The sequence below is a fragment of the Oryctolagus cuniculus genome, chromosome 3 (genome assembly GCF_051225735.1).
Source record: "Oryctolagus cuniculus isolate XC-2025 breed Fujian yellow rabbit chromosome 3, ASM5122573v1, whole genome shotgun sequence".
Taxonomy (NCBI): Eukaryota; Metazoa; Chordata; class Mammalia; order Lagomorpha; family Leporidae; genus Oryctolagus; species Oryctolagus cuniculus.
The window spans coordinates 16,738,080-16,759,562 of NC_142869.1; the positions used below are offsets into that span (position 1 = coordinate 16,738,080).

The following is a 21,483-nucleotide window of genomic DNA, read 5'->3' on the forward strand; positions in this document are numbered from 1 at the left end:
TCAAGTAGTCCAGCTTCAGAGTCTCATGAGATTGATAAGATTTGCTACAGTAATTAGCCATTTGTCTCTCTTTAAAGCTGGTAGACCTAAGGTTGGGAGTGAGGAAACTAAATGATTTGTCTCAGTCATGGATTGTAACTCTCAGAGAACTGCATAAATATGGAACACCTGAAGATAAGGACAGACCTACTCAGGTTTTCATTCCACTTCCCTTTGTAAAATGTAAATGTCGAAATCCACTTTTAAACGTTTGAGGACTAAATTATATAAGTATTAATGCATTTCCATTTGAGTGGAGAGAGTATATTTATAGATTACCATAATACTTGTTTTTTTTTCCTTTGCAGGCGAAAATAGTTCTTGATACTATTGTCACCATGTTCAGTGAATATTGTGAGAATCAGTTTACGTAAGTTTATTCAGCACTTCATTGATGGCCTGCTGTTCTGAAGGCATTAAGGCCTTGTGCTAACTATAAAGATAGCAACATGGTTCCTGTAATTAGAACATGCATAATATCTATTTAGGGAGATAAACATATATAATAAGCATGTGCACAAACAATATATATGAACTTCAAAATGTTTTGGTAATGTTCTGGCCATCTGTCAGGGCAAATTACTACTAGCCAAGGCAATCTGAGGAGGCCTCAAGGAGGCAATGAAGTTTAAGCTGTATTTAAGGATCATTGGATCTGAGAATGTAAAGGTGGAGGAACAACTGAACAAAGGTAGAGAAGCACGTACTCATGTAAGAGCAAAGCATGAATCCAATATATATCAGTAATATTTTTTCCAAAGCATATTTTTAATTAAAACTCTTTTTTGAAGATTTATTTATTTTTTGAAAGTCAGAGTTACGGGGCGGAGGGCAGGGAGAGCGAGAGGGAGAGAGGTCTTCCATCCACTGGTTCATTCACCAATTGGCCTCAGTGGCTGGAGCTGAGCCAATACAAAGCCAGGAGCCAGGAGCTTCTTCCAGATCTCCCACATGGGTACAGGGGCCCAAGGACTTGGACCCTCTTCTACTGCTTTCCCAGGCCATAGTAGAGAGCTGGAAAAAGTGGAACAGCTGGGTCTCATACCAGCGCACATATGGGATGCCGGCACTGCATGTGGTGGCCTTACCCACTATGCCACAGCCCCAGCCCCTTAATTAAAACTTTTATTTAACAAATCTTTATGACCTCTTACTGTGTATTACCATCATAGTGGTTTATCCTAGGGTATTAATGCTAATTCAGAGTAAGTGTGTTACCTGTAAAAAGTATGACTGAAATTAGATGGGCAGTATCATTTGGTTTTTTTTTTTTTTTTTTTTAGTGAATTGATTTGCATTTTCAGTGATTGTATCAGTTAACTTTTGTTGCGTAGCACACTACCTTGGTAAAGCTCAGAATGTATATGTCAATATTGGCAAGGAGTCCATGTAGAAAATATGCTTTGCTGTACTGGGAAGTAAATGTTTTGAGTGAACACTGCCCGAAGGGATATGGGAGCCATAGAAGATGGACTGGTAGAGTAATATTGTATACAGGAAGATCAATCCAAGCAACAAGGTTGAGAAGTGATAGATTGACTTCACTGAGGCATTAGTTGTTGATAAATGAAAGATTTGTTAACCATACACACATTTCTAGAATTTATGGCCCATATTTTTTCCCCTAAAGTATTTTATTTCTGTTTTTTTTTACCCCTAGGGTTGAAGCAACTGAGGTTGTTTTTCCTAATCGAAAATCACACACCTTTCCAGTAAGTATTTCAAAGTGATTTGATGATGATGATGATGATGGTAATACTAATGATAATGACTCTTGAGTGCTTGTGTTCTCTCTGGCTGTCTGGTCTTCTACCCTTATGCTATGGGCTGTACTCTTATTGCTCTCACTCTGATGCCAGGCAGTAGACTCTCATTCTTTACATGAAGTCAGTTCTCAGAATAACTCTGTGAGAGTAGGTGCCATTGTTATGCCTTTTCTAGATGGAGATCCTGAAACCTTGAGATGTTAAATAGCTTATCTGTTACTGTCAAGTGATGGGGCTAGGATCAATGTTCAGGCAATCTGATTTCAGCTGCCAAAACAGTATTATACAGCAACATTATAAGACCATATTTCCTGTGATTTATTTACTAGTTTTCTGGGTAGTCTGTAGTTTCACCCCTTTGAATATAATTTAGCCCTTCAAATCTAATTAGTCTGTTTATTACTTCTGCTGTAGGCCATCACTATAATGAATAAATTAAAAAATACTAATAAGACTAATTTAGTAGTAAGTGCAGTTATTGTCAAGACATTAGTTCTTTATTAAAAAAAATATAAACCAGTATTATTTGTCTTTTGTTTTTTAATTTATTTGAAAGGGCAGGGTTAGAGAGAGAGAGAGAGAAGCCTTCCATTCACTGTTTCACTCCCCAGATGGCTGCAACAGCCAGGGCTGGGCCAGGACAAAGCCAGAAGCTAGGAGCTTCATCCAGGTCTTCCATATGGGTGCAGGGGTCCATACACTTGGACCATCTTCCACTGCCTTCCCAGGTGCATTAGCAGGGAGCTGGATCAGAAGTGGAGCAGCCAGGACTCAAACTGGCACCCAAATGGGATGCTAGCACTGCAGGTAGAAGTTTAACCTTCTGCCTCACAGTGCCAGCCCCAAAACCAGTATTATTTTTAATTGACTGGACTTTTCCCCCAGTATCACTTGATATAAATATGGCCTTTTTTTTTTTTTAAGGTTTTAAGCTTTTTATTCAGTGAAAGAAATGTATAGGAGAGTGAGGGCCCTATCTAAAAGAGAGAGGGAAATCTGTATTCATACCGAATATCAGGAGCCAGCCACGTGGAGGAGCATGCAGGCCAGGAAGCATGGGGTGGGTGGCTTGAGGGCCATGTGCCCTGGAGGCACAGGGCAGCGTGGGCCCACACTGGCAAAAGGCCAAAAAGAAGGACTGGATACACCTTGTCCAGGCTTTTAATCCACTTCCAAAGGGGAGTGTTTAATTAACCTGATTGGCCAGTGGGCACAAAGGTGTGGCCAGGTAGTAGCATGAGGTCACACAAGGGCATGGTGAAGGTGTGGTCTTCCAGCTCACAAACCTGATCAATTTTATCCTGCATCCCTGCCTACATCATTCCCCCTTCAGAGACTCCATTCTCTTAATCCTAAGGAATGTTGAAGGACATAGAATCATCCATTTTTTGTAGCTGCTTCCTGCTTATGAGGGGTGTAGTGGAGGCCCTGCCTGTCTGGGGTCTGGAAGTCTCTGTCTATCTTATCTAACAGATTTGCTTTGTGAGCTGGAGCAGTCTCCGTCACCACCAATGTCTGTGTCCCCTGTATGGTCAGTTACTCCCTGCAGTCGAGTTCTGAAACATGTAAGTTTGTTAATTAGCAAAGGCAAAATGGGAACAAAACCAACTGTGGGCCGGCGCCGCGGCTCACTAGGCTAATCCTCCGCCTAGCGGCGCCGGCACACTGGGTTCTAGTCCCGGTCGGGGCGCCGGATTCTGTCCCGGTTGCCCCTCTTCCAGGCCAGCCCTCTGCTATGGCCAGGGAGTGCAGTGGAGGATGGCCCAGGTGCTTGGGCCCTGCACCCCATGGGAGACCAGGAAAAGCACCTGGCTCCTGGCTCCTGCCATCGGATCAGCGCGGTGCGCCGGCCGCAGCGCGGCGGCCATTGGAGGGTGAACCAACGGCAAAAGGAAGACCTTTCTCTCTGTCTCTCTCTCTCACTGTCCACTCTGCCTGTCAAAATAAAATAAAAAAAAAAAAAAAAAAAACCAACTGTGAATAGCATGCCCCATAAGATGAAAAGAATGTATCTTACAGACTCCCAGATAGTTGGGGTGATAGGCTACCCTTATGTACATTATAAACCCATTTAGCTTGAGTGGAGAGAACTAAAATAGAAGAATCCATTAGGAATATTATTATCAATAACAATACCCAGAAAGAATCAAGAGAGGCATGTACAGCATGTTTGCCTTAAGGTGAAGAAGTCTTGACGTGACAAAGGCAAAAGCTTTACTTATCCTTTTAGCCTTGAAGAGGTACTTAAGGTCTTTGATTGGTTTACAGAAATAATCAGGCTTGTCTTTTGAGTTCACCTGTGAAGGCATAAGAGGTAGCAGTTTAATGCTAATTGTACTGAGTTAGTCATGCTCAGTAGCACCTGGGAAGGTCCCTTTCATTTAAGCTGAAGCTGATCTGAAGACGATCTGTCTATGAATGGCTTGCTCAGGAATTCCTAATGTTGGAGTTTTTGTCAAAAACTCCTTAATTCCTTGGAACATCTTCTGTAGCTCCCCTGTCCAGCACAATGTGTCAGGGGCTTTTTAAGCAAATACAAGGCTTAGAATCCAAATCCTGGAATCCATACTCCACGGAATCCTGTCATCAGCAATTTCCAATGTCGGACCTTTAGTTAGAAGCTCCTTAGTTCTCTGGAACAACTTTTGTAGCTACCCTTTACAGCACATTGTCTGCATCAGGGTGTTTTTAAAGCTATATACAGGGGCTGGCACTATGGCACAGCAGGTTAAAGCCCTGGCCGGAAGTGCGGCATCCCATTTGGGTGTGTGTTCCTTTCCTGGCTGCTCCACTTCTGATCTAGCTCTCTGCTATGGCTTGGGATAGCAGTAGAAGATGGCCCAAGTCCTTGGGCCACGCACCCATGTGGGAGACCGGGAAGAAGCTCCTGGCTCCCAGCTTCGGATTGGCGCGGCTCCATCTGTTGCGGACATCTGGGGATTGAGCCACAGATAGAAGACTTCTCTTTGTCTCTATCTCTTTCTGTAACTCTTTCAAATAAATAAATTTTTTTAAAAAGATAAACTAGAATGTTTTTAAAAAAAGCTATATTCAAAAGCTTGGGATCCAAATCTTGGAATCCATATTCCACAGAATCTTGCCGTTCCCAGAAATATCCTTGGCTGCCTTTTAAATGTTGGACCTTATTTAAGACATATGAGACATGCATCCAAGAGTTCATGTTTGAGGCATTTAACTTTAAACAAACATCTAAGATTACAGGCAATGGAGTTTGACACTTAGACATAACTAGAACTTACGATGAGTAAGAATATAACACACTAGAATAAAGTAAATCTTTGGGATCAAGTTTTACCATTAATGTTACTACTGTAGCTCTTTGAGAATAGAGATCCTGCATGGGAAGTTAGTACACAGTGACTCCTGTTTTTTAATTTAAGAATTAACACTCTTACGTGTGACATCAGTAATCACCCAAGGCTCTTGACATGAGCTGCCTAGGCTATGGAAGCCTTCTGAATCCACAAACTCCGTCAGTATTCAGACAAGGCCAAAAGCAAAGTGGAAGTTCTCTCCTTCCGAAGAAAAGTACATCCTTCTTTGATGACTGCTCCTTTCCACTGGGGTTTCACCCGGGGAAGTCCTCCATGTAGGAACACTTTTTGCGTGAGTGTCTTGGCTTTCCATACCTGAAATGCTCTTGTGGGCTTTTTAGCCAGACCAGAATGCCTTTAGGACTGACTCTGAGGTCACTGAGTGCTACTTAAAGTGATTGCCATTCTATTAGTCTGCTGTATGGACTCCTTCCCATGTTGGAACATTCACTCCTCTTTAATTCTATTTATTATTAGCAGTAGGCAATTAATCCTATTGACATGATCACTTTAACACTTAATCCCACCTATATGATCACTTTAAGAGTTAAGATGTTACCATTACCAGGGCCCAAACCGTGGCTCACTTGGTTAATCCTCCGCGCCTGTGGCACCAACATCCCATGTGGGCGCCGGGTTCTAGTCCCTGTTGCTCCTCTTCCAGTCCAGCTCTCTGCTGTGGCTTGGGAAGGCAGTGGAGGATGGCCCAGGTGCTTGGGCCCTGCACCCCATGGGAGACCAGGAGGAAGCACCTGAATCCTGGCTTCGGATCAGCACAGCGCCGGCCGTAGCGGCCATTTGGGGAGTGAACCAACGGAAGGAAGACCTTTTTCTCTGTCTCTCTCTCTCACTGTCTAACTCTGCCTGTCCAAAAAAAAAAAAAAAGTTACCATTACTATCTAGCCCAAGGGGATTTGGAATCCCATGGCAAGTTTTAAACTGTACCCTTAGAAGTCAGGCCGTAGGAATGATGTACAGCTATACAGTCTCTCTGTAGGACCTGAGAAAATAAAAACAGACACAACTTTTCACGAGCTTAATTATCCTTAAGCATTTCACGTGGAAACATTGCAGTAGTTATAACTCCTTAAGCATGTGCTAAGCAATTTCTGTTCTGTAATATAAATCAAGGTTGCAGAGAATAATCATCCTTTCTTAGGAGTCCTTAGTAATTCCATCTAGTCTAAGGGCCTCCCAGTTATTAAGTATAGATCTTAAGGGAGTTTCTACAGGAGCAGATGTAGAGCTATCCACAGTTAAATCACCTTGTAACCTGGGGAGACAGGAGGTAAATAGGGCTAAGCTTGGGCCCAGTTATACCTCTGAACATGTGTCTTAACAAGTAATTTGACATCCCAGAGTTACTATACCTGTTATAGAGCTTAATATATTTACACCACCGTGGGGTATCATATCTCAGGGGTTGCTAAAACCAGCCTAAGGCCAAAATAAGAAAGCATGTCCGCTAGGAGGCCAAAATAATTAATTAACATAAGAAAAAGAGTCAGCTTAGAGGCCAAAAAAACAAAACAGACCCCTGGAGGCTACCATCAGCTCAGAGGCCAAAATAATAAATTAACATAAGAAAAGGATTCAACTTGCAAAGGCTAACAAAACAAATTTTTAAAAAAGCGTAATTTAATATATATCACTCTATTACAGGCATGTGGTATGTGGTGGGCCATGGGGGCAACTATCTTGGAGTGGAGTCTGTTGAACATGGCCATTTTAAATCATGATGGAAGGCACCGGCCTTTAGTCTGTTTTAAATCTGGTTTGAGAAAACTTTCTTTTTAATATGAAGAATTGTCAAGTGTTAATAAAAATGAATATGTTCTTTTGGAAAGAAAAGAAGAAATGTGCTTTAAAATTTGGTTCGATCTTTTCCTCATGGAGATAATTCCCTCAACATTTATTTTATTTTTTTTTAACTTTTATTTAATGAATATAAATTTCCAAAGTACGACTTATGGATTACAATGGCTTCCCCCCAATACCGTCCCTCCCACCCACAACCCTCCCCTTTCCCACTCCCTCTCCCCTTCCATTCACATCAAGATTCATTTTCGATTATCTTAATATACAGAAGATCAGCTTAGTATACATTAAGTAAGGATTTCAACAGTTTGCTCCCACACAGAAACATAAAGTGAAAAATAATAGATGATTTTTTTTAAATGATGATGAAATCAGATCAGACCTATTGTCATGTTTAATCCCAGTGAGAGTCAAGTTGGGAATTGATAATTTTTTTTTTTTTTACAGAAGATCAGTTTAGTGTACATTAAGTAAAGATTTCAACAGTTTGCATCCCCATAGAAACACAAAGTGAAATATATTGTTTGAGTACTCATTATAGCATTAAATCTCAATGTACAGCACATTAAGGACAGAGATCCTACATGAGGAGTAAGTGCACAGTGCCTCAACATTTGTATTAAGAGAATTTTCATAATTTTGAAATGGTGGGCTTTCAGAGCAGAAGTACTACACAGGTGTTTGGGCATTTGTTAATTTATTTCCTTCTAAACTTCAATTAGAACAGCTCTTCAAAAGTTGTCCTCCAAAAAGGGAGGGTCCTTTGGGGGAAACTGAGTCTTCCTGACATCAGACAGCTTATTTTCCCAAACACTTTGGATGTTCTTTTCTAGTCTTTTATTTTATAGAAGAGAATAAAGTTTTGGAATAAGAGAACTAGAGGAGGTAAGATGGAGGTGGTCAGGGAGACTAATGGTTAATGATGTGTGCTTTAGGCCGGCGCCGCTGCTCACTAGGCTAATCCTCCGCCTAGCAGCGCTGGCACACCGGGTTCTAGTCCCGATCGGGGTGCCGGATTCTGTCCCGGTTGCCCGTCTTCCAGGCCAGCTCTCTGCTGTGGCCAGGGAGTGCAGGGGAGGATGGCCCAGGTGCTTGGGCTCTGCACCCCATGGGAGACCAGGAAAAGCACCTGGCTCCTGGCTCCTGCCATCGGATCAGCGCGGTGTGCCGGCCGCAGCGCGCCGGCCGCGGCGGCCATTGGAGGGTGAACCAACGGCAAAGGAAGACCTTTCTCTCTCTCTCTCTCTCTCTCACTATCCACTCTGCCTGTCAAAAAAAAAAAAAAAAAAAAAAAAGTGTGCTTTAGAATTAGGCTCTCTCAATTTGTTTATTAATTCAGTAGTTTATTCATTAATTACTTCATGCATGCATATACTTACTCTTTAAATATATACCAGATGTGTATTATCTGATAAGCTTTTGACTAAGCACTGGAAATACTGTGATACTTTGGCTCCTAGCTTGCCATCGTGGTGGCCTAGGGCTTGTTGTTGGATAAGATTATCTTAAGAGTGTGTCTTGTATTGTTAAGCTCATAGTAGCTAAGCAGTAGATTTGTTGTTACTCTTACTGTGCTTAGCATTGTCCGGTGCTTGCCATGGACCTCTTTGCATCCACATCACATGGAGGCCTTGATAACCTGAGGCTGGGCTTTTTCGCTCTGGAGCCATTACCACCAGCTATAAAGACCTGAAATCTGCCCTTCTCATAGCACATAAGTGGCGTTGATACTTCTGTCCTTGGACTGCATTTTGAGTAGCAAAGCTATGGCCCATTGCCCTTCCTTGAATCAAAGCAGGTCTTTAAAATTTAGACTTTTTTTGCTAGTGACAGTTATACTTTTGAGAGGAATTTACTAAAAATAACCATAAGTTTGTTTCTAAAAGTGCTAAAAAGCCTGGATTTTGAGTGTGTTTGTCCTCACCTCGTATGGTAGACTTATGACCTGTTTGAAGGAGAATGAGTACCAATTTATGAGCTACTTGTACCTCTGCTGACTCCTGAAGGAAATTGATATCCAGGAGCATCATTGCATTTACCTGGGATGTGGTAGCAAAAAAAAATGCTTTCTTAAGAATTCTATACTCAGTGTGATGAGTAAAAGTACATTATGACACTTGAATTATTTCTTGGTCATACCTCCCTGCTTGCATGAGATGAGACTGAAAATCTTTAGCAGGATTTATAAACATCTTAGTAATGCTGTAATATAACAGCATTTTACTGCAAGGAACAGGGATTGACCATCTAAAAGAGAAATGTGACATTTTCTTTTTTATTATTATTATTATTATTATTTTTGACAGGCAGAGTGGACAGTGAGAGAGAGAGACAGAGAGAAAGGTCTTCCTTTGCCATTGGTTCACCCTCCAATGGCCGCCACGGCTGGCGTGCTGCGATAGGCGCACCGCGCTGATCCGAAACCAGGAGCCAGGTGCTTCTCCTGGTCTCCCATGCGGGTGCAGGGCCCAAGCACTTGGGCCATCCTCCACTGCACTCCCTGGCCACAGCAGAGAGCTGGCCTGGAAGAGGAGCAACCGGGACAGAATCCGGCCCCCCGACCGGGACTAGAACCCGGTGTGCTGGTGCCGCAAGGTGGAGGATTAGCCTAGTGAGCCATGGCACCGGCCATGAAATGTGACATTTTCTAAGCAATACAAAATGTCTAGTGAGTAGAATGTTCATATGTGAATCTAATTTAGCAAATCTGTTCCTCCATAATAACATTTTGAAATACCAAGTTTCTTTTCTTTTTTTTTTTTTTAGATTTATTTGAAAGTCAGAGTTACACAGAGAGAGGAGAGGCAGAGAAAGAGAGAGAGAGGTCTTCCATCCGATGGTTCACTCCCCAATTGGCCACAACAGCAGGAGCCAGGAGCCAGGAGCTTCTGCTGGGTCTCCCACGCAGGTGCAGGGGCCCAAGGCCTTGGGCCATCTTCTACTGCTTTCCCAGGCCATGGCAGAGAGCTGGATCCGAAGTGGAGCAGCTGGGTCTTGAACTAGCGCCTATATGGAATGTCAGCACTTCAGGCCAGGGCGTTAACCCACTGAGCCACAGCGCTGGCCCCCCAAGTTTATTTTCAAACTGTGGTTCTAATGATGGTTTGTTGGATGGGTAATAAAAATGTAACAATTCATTGAATTAGAAAAAATCTAAAGCTGTCTCTGATGGGGAATGATTTAGGCTTTTCAAACTGTTTTTCTCTTTAAGGAATTGGCTTATCGAAAGGAGATGGTAAGAGCTGATCTGATTAACAAGAAAGTAGGCATCAGGTATGCACTGACAACTTCATTTATTTATTTACTGTTGGGAGGGAATTGAAGACAAAGTACACATAAGAGTATTTAATTTTTCCTGAGAGAATGCTTATATGGGGTTTTGGTATACTTCAGACTAAGTTAAGAAGTGATAGAGCATCAGTTAGGGTGTCTGGGGTCTAATGGGCTCAGAAAGAAAGCTATTGAAATATCAGGTAGCAGCATATTTTATAACAACATATAAACATGTTTTAAATAATCCAGAGAAGTTCATAGTTTGTACATTACTATTTCAGAGAAACTCCAGAAAATCTTGCCAAGCTTTTGACCAGGATGTGTTTAAAGTCAGAAGTCATAGGTGATGGGAATCAGATTGAGGTTGAAATCCCTCCGACCAGAGCTGACATTATCCATGCATGTGATATTGTAGAAGATGCAGCTATTGCTTATGGATATAACAACATTCAGATGACTCTTCCGAAAACATACACCATAGCTAATCAAGTAAGATTGCACCCTTAAATAAACACTCCTTATTGTTAGAAACTGATTATTGAATGCCAGGAAGACTTCGAGGAAAACAGAACATAGGAATTAAGCAATATTTGGACATGCTTTGCTTTGGGAAGCATTTGCTATGGAGAGGATACAAAACAGATGCCCAAATGATTAGACTAAGTTGAAAACCTGTGATGACTATTTCTTTGAAGAAAGACAGGGTTTGAGTTTGGAGCCTTTGTTGACTCTTTAACTGGAAGATTAATTTTCTGAAGGCCGAAGTTCGGGGAGAGAGGAGGTATATATCTGTGTAAAAGAAAAGTGTTGGTGGGGAGATGGTGGTATTAACAATATTTTAGGAAGGGTGATTTTCTTTTAGTGATGTGGCCTGCATAAATTTCTTTTTAAAAAATAAGAAATTTTATGAGTGAAATAAAGTGAATTTCATTTTTTTCTCAGTTTCCTCTTAATAAGCTCACTGAACTTCTCAGACATGACATGGCAGCTGCTGGATTCACTGAAGCACTCACCTTTGCTCTGGTATGTGTTACGTGTACCTCCTGTTCAGCTGATTGCTTATTTTGAATTTCTGAATCACTTCTTATTTGATTTCTTATATGAATTTAAAAAAAAATCTATAACATTAGATTAACATTTCCAGATTCTAGAAGAAAAGCTTTGTTGCTTGAAGCTATACAATGTATGGTAAAGAAATGTTGAAGCATTTCTTTTTATAGACACAGAAGAATATGAAGTCTTAGAAAAAATGTCTTAAATGACAAAAGACAAAGTATTTAATAGTTTCGTGTAAGTATTGAGGGTTCACAATGAATTTCATAACCCAATATATTAAGTTAGAGTATTTGGTCTTAATTTGGTTGTGGCTGTGCCCACTAGATGCCGCCCTGGTTAAGGTCTTGCAGACTGTTCCACATTAAACTTATTTCTTTGTCTTTGAACATATTCACAGACATTTGCTTTGAGTTGAAAAGCTGACATAAAAGGCCTAAATCAGGAAATGAATTTTATTACAAAATCAGAAGGAGCTCTCCCTCCCCCACCAGACTGACCATTTGAAAGAATAAAATGTGTATGCAATTTGTATTTCCTTTTTTTCTCTTGCTGAGCATTTCTGTGGTGCCTGCAGTGTAGTTTTTAGTATTCAAGTAAATTTCTATATAATAGCTCTTTTTTTTTTTTTTTTCAAATAATTACTTCTCATTTTCTTCCCCAGCTGAATCCTGACCTTAAAATTCTCAATCTTCTGGAGTATCTCAGAGACTGCAGGTCTTCCAGTTTAACACTTTGATTTTTCTGATTCAGCAGTCATTCATTCGCCATTTGTTGACCATCTATTTTATGCCGGGCACTGTACCAGGGAGGAAGCCTGAGCTGACAGGGGATAGCTACTTAACAAATTGCACACAGGCAGTAGCAGAATTAGGACCAGAATCCCGGCCTTTCGATTCCTGGAGCAGTGCTTTTCCATTGTCCCATCCTGTGTACTCCCAGTTTGTAGTTACGAGTTATTCATATACACATATCTGTTTATAGTGCCAACCATCCATAAGTTCATGTCAATTGAAATACAAAAACTGCTATTAAAACTTTGGCCTGTAATTTTCTCTGCCCTTTTGTATCAGTAGTACAGATTGACTGCGCCTTTTTAGCTCCATGCATATTTGGAGGTGCATACTGACAAGTCTACAGGGAGTGTTTTCACTGTGTCAGGGGATTTATGTACATAATCCCATTTCTTCTCAGTACAGCCTTGTGAAACAGACATTCCTGTCCCACTCTGTAACTAGAAGGTATGGGACAGGGATTCTCACCCAAGTCTGTCAGCATCCAAGGCCTATGACTAAACTGTCACACAGGGATGTAGGAACAGATGTTCATCTGTCCAGTGTCACTTTAACATATTCATTATCCCTGGGGAGTGATCGGGGAGTGAGGTAGAGGGTTTCAGATTTCAAATAACGGTTTTCCTGTAGGAATTTCAGCATTAAATGTACTTATAAAGCAAAGACAGTCTATGTTGTTACATTAGTTTTGTACAATAATAACAGCCATTCTTTTTATAAATCTAGTCTTTGACTTCTCAAATATTTGTAATTCGCATCTCATTATTTTGATTTATCTTTTGTGTACTAGTTACAATTTTTCTTAAATTGACTGATTTTTAAAGCTAAATCTTTGCTTTAGCCTTAGTATATGAATAATATCCATAAAAATTATGGGTTTCAATTACTTGTTACAGATTTTCTGGCACATTAAAATAAACACAAAAATATGAACACTTAAAAAATATTCCTTCCTGTGTACCAGCTGCTGCCATTTCAGGATAAAACTTGATTGATACTGCCTTTTATTACTCTGACTTCTTGTCCATCACCGTGGGAAAGCACAGGATCCCTCAGATACAAGGCAGCATTGCTTTGTTTGTGAATCTCTTAAACAGATGTTACTGGTTCTTAAAATGGATTATGTCATGTATATTGCGTTTTTAATTGATCACATTTTATCTGAATCGTGTTGAAAGAACTCTGTACTGTGGGGAAAATACTTAGCTCTACATGCCAGTCACTTTGTTTGACCTCTGCAGCCATAGCAGATCAGGAACTCTTTTGTGGCTGGATATGGCTTCAAGATCTTTCCCAAGACAACATGGCAGGAATCATTAGAATTGACACTGGCATAAAGTGAATTATTTTTACTATTTCACTTATTGCCATTCTTTTTCTCTAAGTGAAATTCAGGCCACCTAGTCTATGAAGACCATTTTGTAGAAGAGAACAATGAACAATATTGCAAAATAGTAATCTGATGGCACATCAGTTTTCATGTTAACTTTTAATTCTTTTTGTAAAAAGTCATCATTAAGGAGTGGGCATTTGACCTAGCAGTTTAGATATGCACATCTCATATTAGAGTGCCTGCACTGAGTTCTGGCTCCACTCCCAAATCCAGTTTCCTGTTAATGTGTACCCTGGGAGACAGCAGCTCAAGTATCTGAGTCCCTGACACCCATATGGGAGACCGGAATTGAATTTACAGTTCCTGGCTTTTGGTCATTTGGGAAATGAACTAACAGATAAGCTATTCTCTCTTGTTCTTTCTCTCTCTGTCTGTCTCTGTCTCTCACATTTAAAGGAGAATCAAGTGACTATTAATATATTTAATAGTTATTTCTCTTTAGTTCTCATTAGTTGATGTGGATATATTTTGAGTACTAACTCTGTGCTAGACTCTGCACTTGCATTATTTTTTAAAATTATTTTTCTTGGGGGCTGCTGCTGTGGCGTAGCCGGTAAAGCTGCTGCCTGCAGTGCTGGCATCCCATATGGGTGCCGGTTCAAGTCCTGGCTGCTCCACTTCCATCCAGCTCTATGCTATGGCCTGGGAAAGCAGTGGAAGATGGCCCAAGTCCGTGGGCCCCTGCACCTGCGTGGGAGACCCGGAAGAAGCTCCTGGCTGCTGGCTTCAGATTGGCACAGTTTCAGCCTTTGCAGCCAATTGGGGAATGAACCAGCGGTTGGAAGACCTCTCTTTCTCTCTGCCTCTCCTTCTCTGTGTAACTCTGCCTCTCAAATAAATAAATAAATCTTTAAAAATTTATTTTATTTATTTATTTGAGAGGCAGAGTTACTGGGGGGCAGGTGTGGAGGTGAGGCAGAAATCTCCCGTCTGCTAATTCACTCCCCAAATGGCGGCAACACTGAGGACTAGGTCAGACTGAAGCCAGAAGCCAGGACCTTCATCTAGGTCTCCCAGGTGGATGACAAGGAACCAAACATGTGGGTCATCTTCCTCTACTTTCCCAGATGCATTAGCAGGGTGCTGGATCAGAAGTGGAGCAGTCAGGAATTGAACTGGTGCCCATATGGGTTGCCAGTGGCTTAACTCGGTACATCACATCAACCCGTTGCAATTTTTTTTTTTTTTTGCTTTATGTTTTTATCTCATTTATTATTAGACTTGATAGATCTAATAGTCAGTAGGCTTTCTTTTCTTGCTTTTGAATTTTCTATTGAGCAGTTTTATAATTAATAAGCTTCCTCACACAAATGTAACTGTGCTAGAACTGTTTGGACTCAGATCAGCCTCTTCTACACTGACTTAATCTTTATAATAATATTTTTTTCTCAAAGATATATTATTTCTTACTGATTTGAACTCATTATGCCAAATGCCCAAGAGCCGCGGCTGGGCTGGAGCTAAAGCTAGGAGCTGGGAATGTAATCCAGGTTTCCCATGTGAGTAGCAGGAATCCAATTACTTGAGCTACTGTTGCTGCCTGCCAGCATCTACATTGGCAAGCAACTGGAGTCAGCAGCCAGGAATCAAATCCAGACTCTCCAGTGCGGGACACAGACCAAATCTTAACCATTCGTTTAAATGCCCACCCCAAGATTTTAAATGTTGACCTCTCTCATCTTTGTTTTTTGAGGGTGACAGCATCTCTTCTCTTTTTAGTGTGTTGTGACTTGGAGCTTCATCAAGCATGCGCACAGAAGTTAAATGGTTTAGAGTAGAAAGAACACTGGGCAGAATTCAGACCACTTGGATTCTGCTCTCAGTCCTGCGATTGTAACACCAGTCGAAAAGGAGTTAGCATAGGTCGCAGTGATAGTCAAAACAGAAAGCAATGGGAATAACAAAAGAGAGAAAGTTTCTTACTGAAGTCATTAGGGATATTTTTATGTAAGAGGTGGAAGAAATGCCATTTGAGTGGCACCTCAGGGAATTGCAGCCAGGGAACAGGGAGGGCATTTCAGGTAAAAATAGGGAAACTACAGGAAAATAGACTGGAAAGGTAAATTGGGAAGGAGGATAGCTTAGGGAGGGCTTGGGAACAAGTTATATTACCATCTGTCTGTGGAAAATTTAGTTTAGTTCTCTATCATGGTTAGAATGCATCAAAAAAGAACTGCTAATGTTCACTTGCTGTGAGTTTGAATTTAATGTATGTTTGTTCTTAGCTTATTCTTACCTTACTTATTTATGTAGAGAATACACATTGCTGTAATGTTATATGTTGACTGACAGCATGAATGCTTTTTGTATTAAATGCAGTCATTTCTTTTCCATATTGATCTGTTTTGTCTATACTTTCTCAGTGCTCCCAAGAAGATATTGCTGATAAACTCGGTTTGGATATTTCTGCAACAAAGGCAGTACACATAAGTAATCCTAAAACAGCAGAATTTCAGGTAATATTTTTTTAAAGATTTATTTATTTTACTTGAAAGGGAGAGTTACAGAGACACAGAGAGAGAGAGAGATGGAGAGAGAGGTCTTTGATCTACTGGTTCACTCCTCAAATGGCTGAAATGGCTGGAGCTGGGCTGGTCCAAAATCAGGAACCAGGAGCTTTCTCCAGGTCTCCTACATGGTTTCATGGGCCCAAGCACTTGGATCATCCCCTGCTGCTTTCCCAGGCACATTAGCAGAGAGCTCGATTGGAAATGGAGCAGCTGGAACTCAAACAGCACCCATATAGAATGCTGGTGCCACAGGCAGCGGCTCTGCCTGCTAACATGCCACATCACAGGCCCTTCAGGTCAGTATTTTAAGTAGATAAAAATTTGGATAAAAATGAAGAGTCTAAATATGTGTGCTAGTAAAAGTCTCTTCAGTTATATCTCAGATGGTAAATTAGAGCAACTTAAAAATATTTATATGAATGTGTGTGTGTGTGTGTGTGTGTGTGTTTCCTGAGAGGCAGAGACAGTCAGATGGTCCATCTGCTGGTTCACTCTCCAAATGCCTGCAACAACTAGGCCTGGACCAGGCCGAATCCAGGAGTCTGGAACTCAGTCCAGGTTTCGTGTGTGGGTGGTGACAGGTTCACAGTTATTTGGGCCATCATGCACTGCCTCCTAGTATGCACAGTATCAGGAAGCTGGAATTGGGAGTGGCGCTGGCGCTTGAATGCACACATTCTGATACAGATTGTGGACGTACCAAACGATGTCCTAACTGCTTCACTAAACACCTGCCTCTAGAGCATTTATTTATTTATTTGTTTCTTAAAAATTAATTTTTTGAAAGACAGAGAGAGAGATCTTCCATTCACTGGTTTTCTCTCCAGATGGCCACAACAGTTGGGGCTGGATCAGGCCGAAGCCAGGAGCCTGGAATTCCATCCAGGTCTCCCATGTGGGTGGCAGGGACCCAGATACTTGAGCCATCCTCTACTGCTTTCCAGGCCCATTAGCAGGAAGCTGGATTAGAAGTTGAGCAGCCAGAACTCGAACTGGCACTCATATGGGATGCTAGTGTCACAGGTGGTGGCTTAACTCTGGGCCACAATGTTAGCCTCCTTCCCCTAGAGTATTTGTATAATTCATTCTTGGATAAGTTTATAGTTGTATCTTACATGTTTTGCTGACAAAAATTCTTAAAACTCTTTATGATTTTTTTCTCTATTGTTGCTTTTTTTTTTTTTTTTTTTTTTTTTTTTTTGACAGGCAGAGTGGACAGTGAGAGAGAGACAGAGAGAGAAAGGTCTTCCTTTGCCGTTGGTTCACCCTCCAATGGCCGCCGCTGCAGCCGGCGCACCGCGCTGATCCTGGCAGGAGCCAGGAGCCAGGTGCTTTTCCTGGTCTCCCATGGGGTGCAGGGCCCAAGCACCTGGGCCATCCTCCACTGCACTCCCTGGCCATAGCAGAGAGCTGGCCTGGAAGAGGGGCAACCGGGACAGAATCCGGCGCCCCAACCGGGACTAGAACCCGGTGTGCCGGCGCCGCAAGGTGGAGGATTAGCCTATTGAGCCACGGCGCCGGCTCTCTATTGTTGCTTAAATATTCTTTGTGCCATCCAACCAATCTTTCTTGACTGAGCTTTTCCATTTCATAATTAATTTTTAAAATATTATATTCATATTTTTGTCTCTTTCTCGTTCATTTGTAATAAATGAATCAAAATTTGTTCTTAGTACCTCTGTAAGTCATTCATGTTGAAATTAGACATTGCATCAGTTCTCAGTTCTGTTGGCTGTGTTTTTTTTTGTAATTATTTAGATTTATTGGCAGTTTTATGCAGAGTTTAGGAATATTTAATTATGAACGATAGTACTTTAATAGTAAGTATTAAATGAATTATATTATAGATTAGAATATTAACTATCAAAATGAGGCATTTCAAGATTATAATATCTTGTTAATAACTTTAAGGAGTCCTATCTTTCATACTAATAAATCTCTTGCTCTATTTATCAATTTTTAGTGTCAGCAGTTATTCTTAAGTGTTGAAAATTAACTGAAATGTGATCCCTGTTAAACATAAGAGTGGGAATAAGAGAGGGAAGAGATGTATAATTTGGGGCATGCTCGGGCTGACTTGCCCCAATTGGTAGAGTTGGAAACATACCAGGGGATTCCAATTCAATCCCATCAAGGTGGCATGTGCCAATGCCATCTCACTATTCCAAGTGATCAATTTCAGTTCACAATTGATCATAATGAAAGGACTAAGAGTCAAAGGGAGCACATAAACAAGTCTAGTATCTGCTAACACTAACCGATAGAATAAATAAAGGGGAGAGTGATCCAACATGGGAAGTGAGATACTCGGCAGACTCATAGAATGGCGGATGTCCTAAATAGCACTCTGGCCTCAGAATCAGCCCTAAAGGCACTCGGATCTGGCTGAAAAGCCCATGAGAGTATTTCAGGCATGGAAAGCCAAGACACTCTGGCAAAAAGATCTCTGTGAGTGAGATCCCAGTGGAAAGAACAGGTCTTCAAAGAGGGAGGTGCCTTTCTCTGAAGGGAGGAGAGAACCTCCACTTTGACTATGACCGTGTCTAAACAAGATAAGAGTCGGAGAACTCAAGGGGCTTCCATAGCCTTGGAAACTCATGACTGGTGCATAGGGAGATTACTGATGCCATAAACAGTTGTGTCAATTTGTAAAGTCAACAACAGGAGTCACTGTGCACTTACTCCTCATGTAGGATCTCTGTCCTTAATGTGCTGTACACTGAGGCTTAATGCTATAACGAGTACTCAAACAGTATATTTCACATTGTGTTTCTATGGGGGTGCAAACGATTGAAATCTTTACTTAATGTACACTAAACTGATCTTCTGTAAAAAAAAAAAAAAAAAAGAAATTATCAATTCCCAACTTGACTCTCACTGGGATTAAACATGACAATAGGTCTGATCTGATTTCATCATCATTTAAAAAAAATCATCTATTATTTTTCACTTTATGTTTCTGTGTGGGAGCAAACTGTTGAAATCCTTACTTAAGGTATACTAAGCTGATCTTCTGTATATTAAGATAATCGAAAATGAATCTTGATGTGAATGGAAGGGGAGAGGGAGTGGGAAAGGGGAGGGTTGTGGGTAGGAGGGACGGTATGGGGGGGGAAGCCATTGTAACCCATGAGTCGTACTTTGGAAATTTATATTCATTAAATAAAAGATAAAAAAAAAAATTTTTAGTGTCAGAACTTTGAAGAATCCTTACAGTGTTTTTAGAAGGATTGTGATAATGAACTATTATATTTTGTTTTCTTTTCTACTAATTTTAAAAGACATTCTTTCAAATTCATTTGGATACAGTGATTTTTTTCCATAAATTTTAATTCTTTTTTTGTTTATTCCAAATGTACCTTTTTCTCCCAATTTCATTTACCAAGCTTGATAGATTTCTTAAGATATAATGATTGTTATGGTCTTCAGGGTTTATATCCTGTCTTGTTTTATATAAGTGAAAGGAAACAAATCAGAGATGCATTAAATGTCTATAAATAGCTGTGGCTTAGTACACTCGATCAATATTTCTGCACAAAATACATTAGGGATAAGAGAGAATATTTGTCTTTTAGACTCAACAGATTCTATACTTTACTCCTGCTTTACCATGAGATGTGTCCTACCATATACTAATGTGACTAACAGCTTTGTATTTATTTATGATTATATTAAATGTAAATTTTTTTTCTTGGGCTTGTAACTGAGTTTATTGTCTAGGCCCTTTATTTTTCCTACATAATTCTTTCAGTTGCTTTTCTAACAGTATATATAGTAGAGAATGGACATGGAAGAAAAGTATTATTTAGCTAAAATTTAAAAATTGTTTTAGAGAAAATTAACAATATTATCATCACATCCCTTAAAATTAACAATAGGAAGTGAGAGAGCCGCATGCAAATCTGAAATTATTGGGACCCTGAGGTGGAAAGCAGGTTGCTGACAGTATAGCCTAGTGTGGCTGGAGGGCCTGGAGCCAGCGACAGCCTCAGAGGATTAGGATAGAGAGAGAGCCAGGGCTAGATCATGTAATACCCTACAGGGGGGATGGCTTTTATTCACAATTTGATGATTTGATTTTTGAGTAGGGGAGTTATATGATCTAATTTTAGTTTTAAAAGTATCATTCTGAGTGGTGAATAGACCATGAAATGTGTGTTAAGCTGGGAAGCCAGGTTATAATCATGCAGTAGTCTGGGCAAAAGATGATGGTGCTTAGAGTCCGGCTGTAGAGTCTGACAATAATGTCATACCACTGCTCATAAAACCCTTCCGTGACGTGATGTATGAGAAGCTAACATATAGCTTAAAATGAGACATTTATTTCTAGGACAAAAAGCAGGGAAGTTTTGCTTTTTTTTTAAGAGCTGGGAGATTTATTTCTCATGAATAATGACAATGAAATGACTGTACATATTTTCCTGTGTGCTTTAACTGATAAAAAGCTGAGAACAGTAGTCACAGTCCTCCGATGGCAGCTATATAGTTTCTTTAGCACCTCCATACAAGTATTTTGTGTTTTGTATTCCTATTTGTCCAAGTATTTTATTTAATTGCATTTATATTTTTCCTGTTCTTAGTTTTTAAAATATTTGTGGTTGTTATAATCAGCCTTAATTACTTTGCAAAATGATACAGGGTATGAGAATTTATGTATTTGAAATCTTTGTGAAGCCAGCTTTAATTTTTAAAATGATAGCGAAAAAATAAAGTCTGGATAACAGTCATATTTATACTATTTATTTTTTTACATTTTTTAAATCAGACTTCTGATTTTTGATTTTGTAAAATTGAAAGCCACAATGTTTTTAATTCTTTCGGTGCCTTAGCACTGAAGATTTTAAATGAGTCAGATATTTTAGGCTTTGCATTTTCCGTGTGTCTTTTTGTGAAGCAGTAGAGTCCTTTAACCAAGTCTGTTTGATTCCTGTGTGACCAATGCAGTTTCATTTCTTTTCCTGTAGGTGGCACGCACTACCCTTCTTCCTGGCCTCTTGAAGACCATAGCAGCAAATCGAAAGATGCCCCTTCCTCTGAAACTCTTTGAAATCTCTGACATAGTAGTAAAAGATACCACCAAAGGTAAGGTTGAGTCACCTTAGATTTGTGTACTTGAAGCATTTATTTTTTTAATTAGTAAAATGTTAACTATATACAAAAGTATAGAAGATTATGTAATTAGGCCTGTGAATCTAGCACCCAGCTTCAGCAGTTATCAGCACATGGCAGGCTTTTTTCATCTGTATCTGAGTGTGAATCCTAGACATGTTATTTCATCAGCAAACACTTCAGTACACATATCTAAAGGATAAACACTATCACTTTTTTTTGATATTTATTTACTTTATTTGGAAGGCAGAAAGAGAGAAAGAGAAGGAAACACAGAGATGCCTCACATCTGCTGGGTCAGTTCTCCCATGGCAGCAGTTGGAACTAGGCCAGGCTGAAGCTGGGAGCCAGGAACTTAAGCTGAGTATCCCACGTGGGTAGCAGGGACACAAT

The 21,483-nt window shown here is 40.4% G+C and overlaps 1 protein-coding gene across 6 annotated transcripts in view; it reads left to right on the top strand.

The window, feature by feature from the left end:
- Positions 1-21,483, top strand: part of FARSB (phenylalanyl-tRNA synthetase subunit beta) — a 116,923-nt gene that overhangs the window by 24,133 nt on the left and 71,307 nt on the right. For 4 of the 6 annotated variants that reach the window (XR_016231428.1, XR_011387089.2, XM_070070150.2 and 1 more), the window contains exons 9-15: positions 348-409; positions 1,700-1,751; positions 10,170-10,231; positions 10,513-10,720; positions 11,174-11,254; positions 15,835-15,927; positions 20,946-21,063. Coding sequence is in view for 2 of the 6 variants with exons in the window: in XM_070070150.2 (XP_069926251.1) it covers positions 348-409; positions 1,700-1,751; positions 10,170-10,231; positions 10,513-10,720; positions 11,174-11,254; positions 15,835-15,927; positions 20,946-21,063 (676 nt within the window). In the remaining 4 variants the exon portion in view is untranslated. Of the gene's footprint in view, positions 1-347; positions 410-1,699; positions 1,752-9,724; positions 10,232-10,512; positions 10,721-11,173; positions 11,255-15,834; positions 15,928-20,945; positions 21,064-21,483 lie in introns of all 6 variants that reach the window. The other 2 variants (XR_016231430.1, XR_016231429.1) reach the window with 1 other exon arrangement.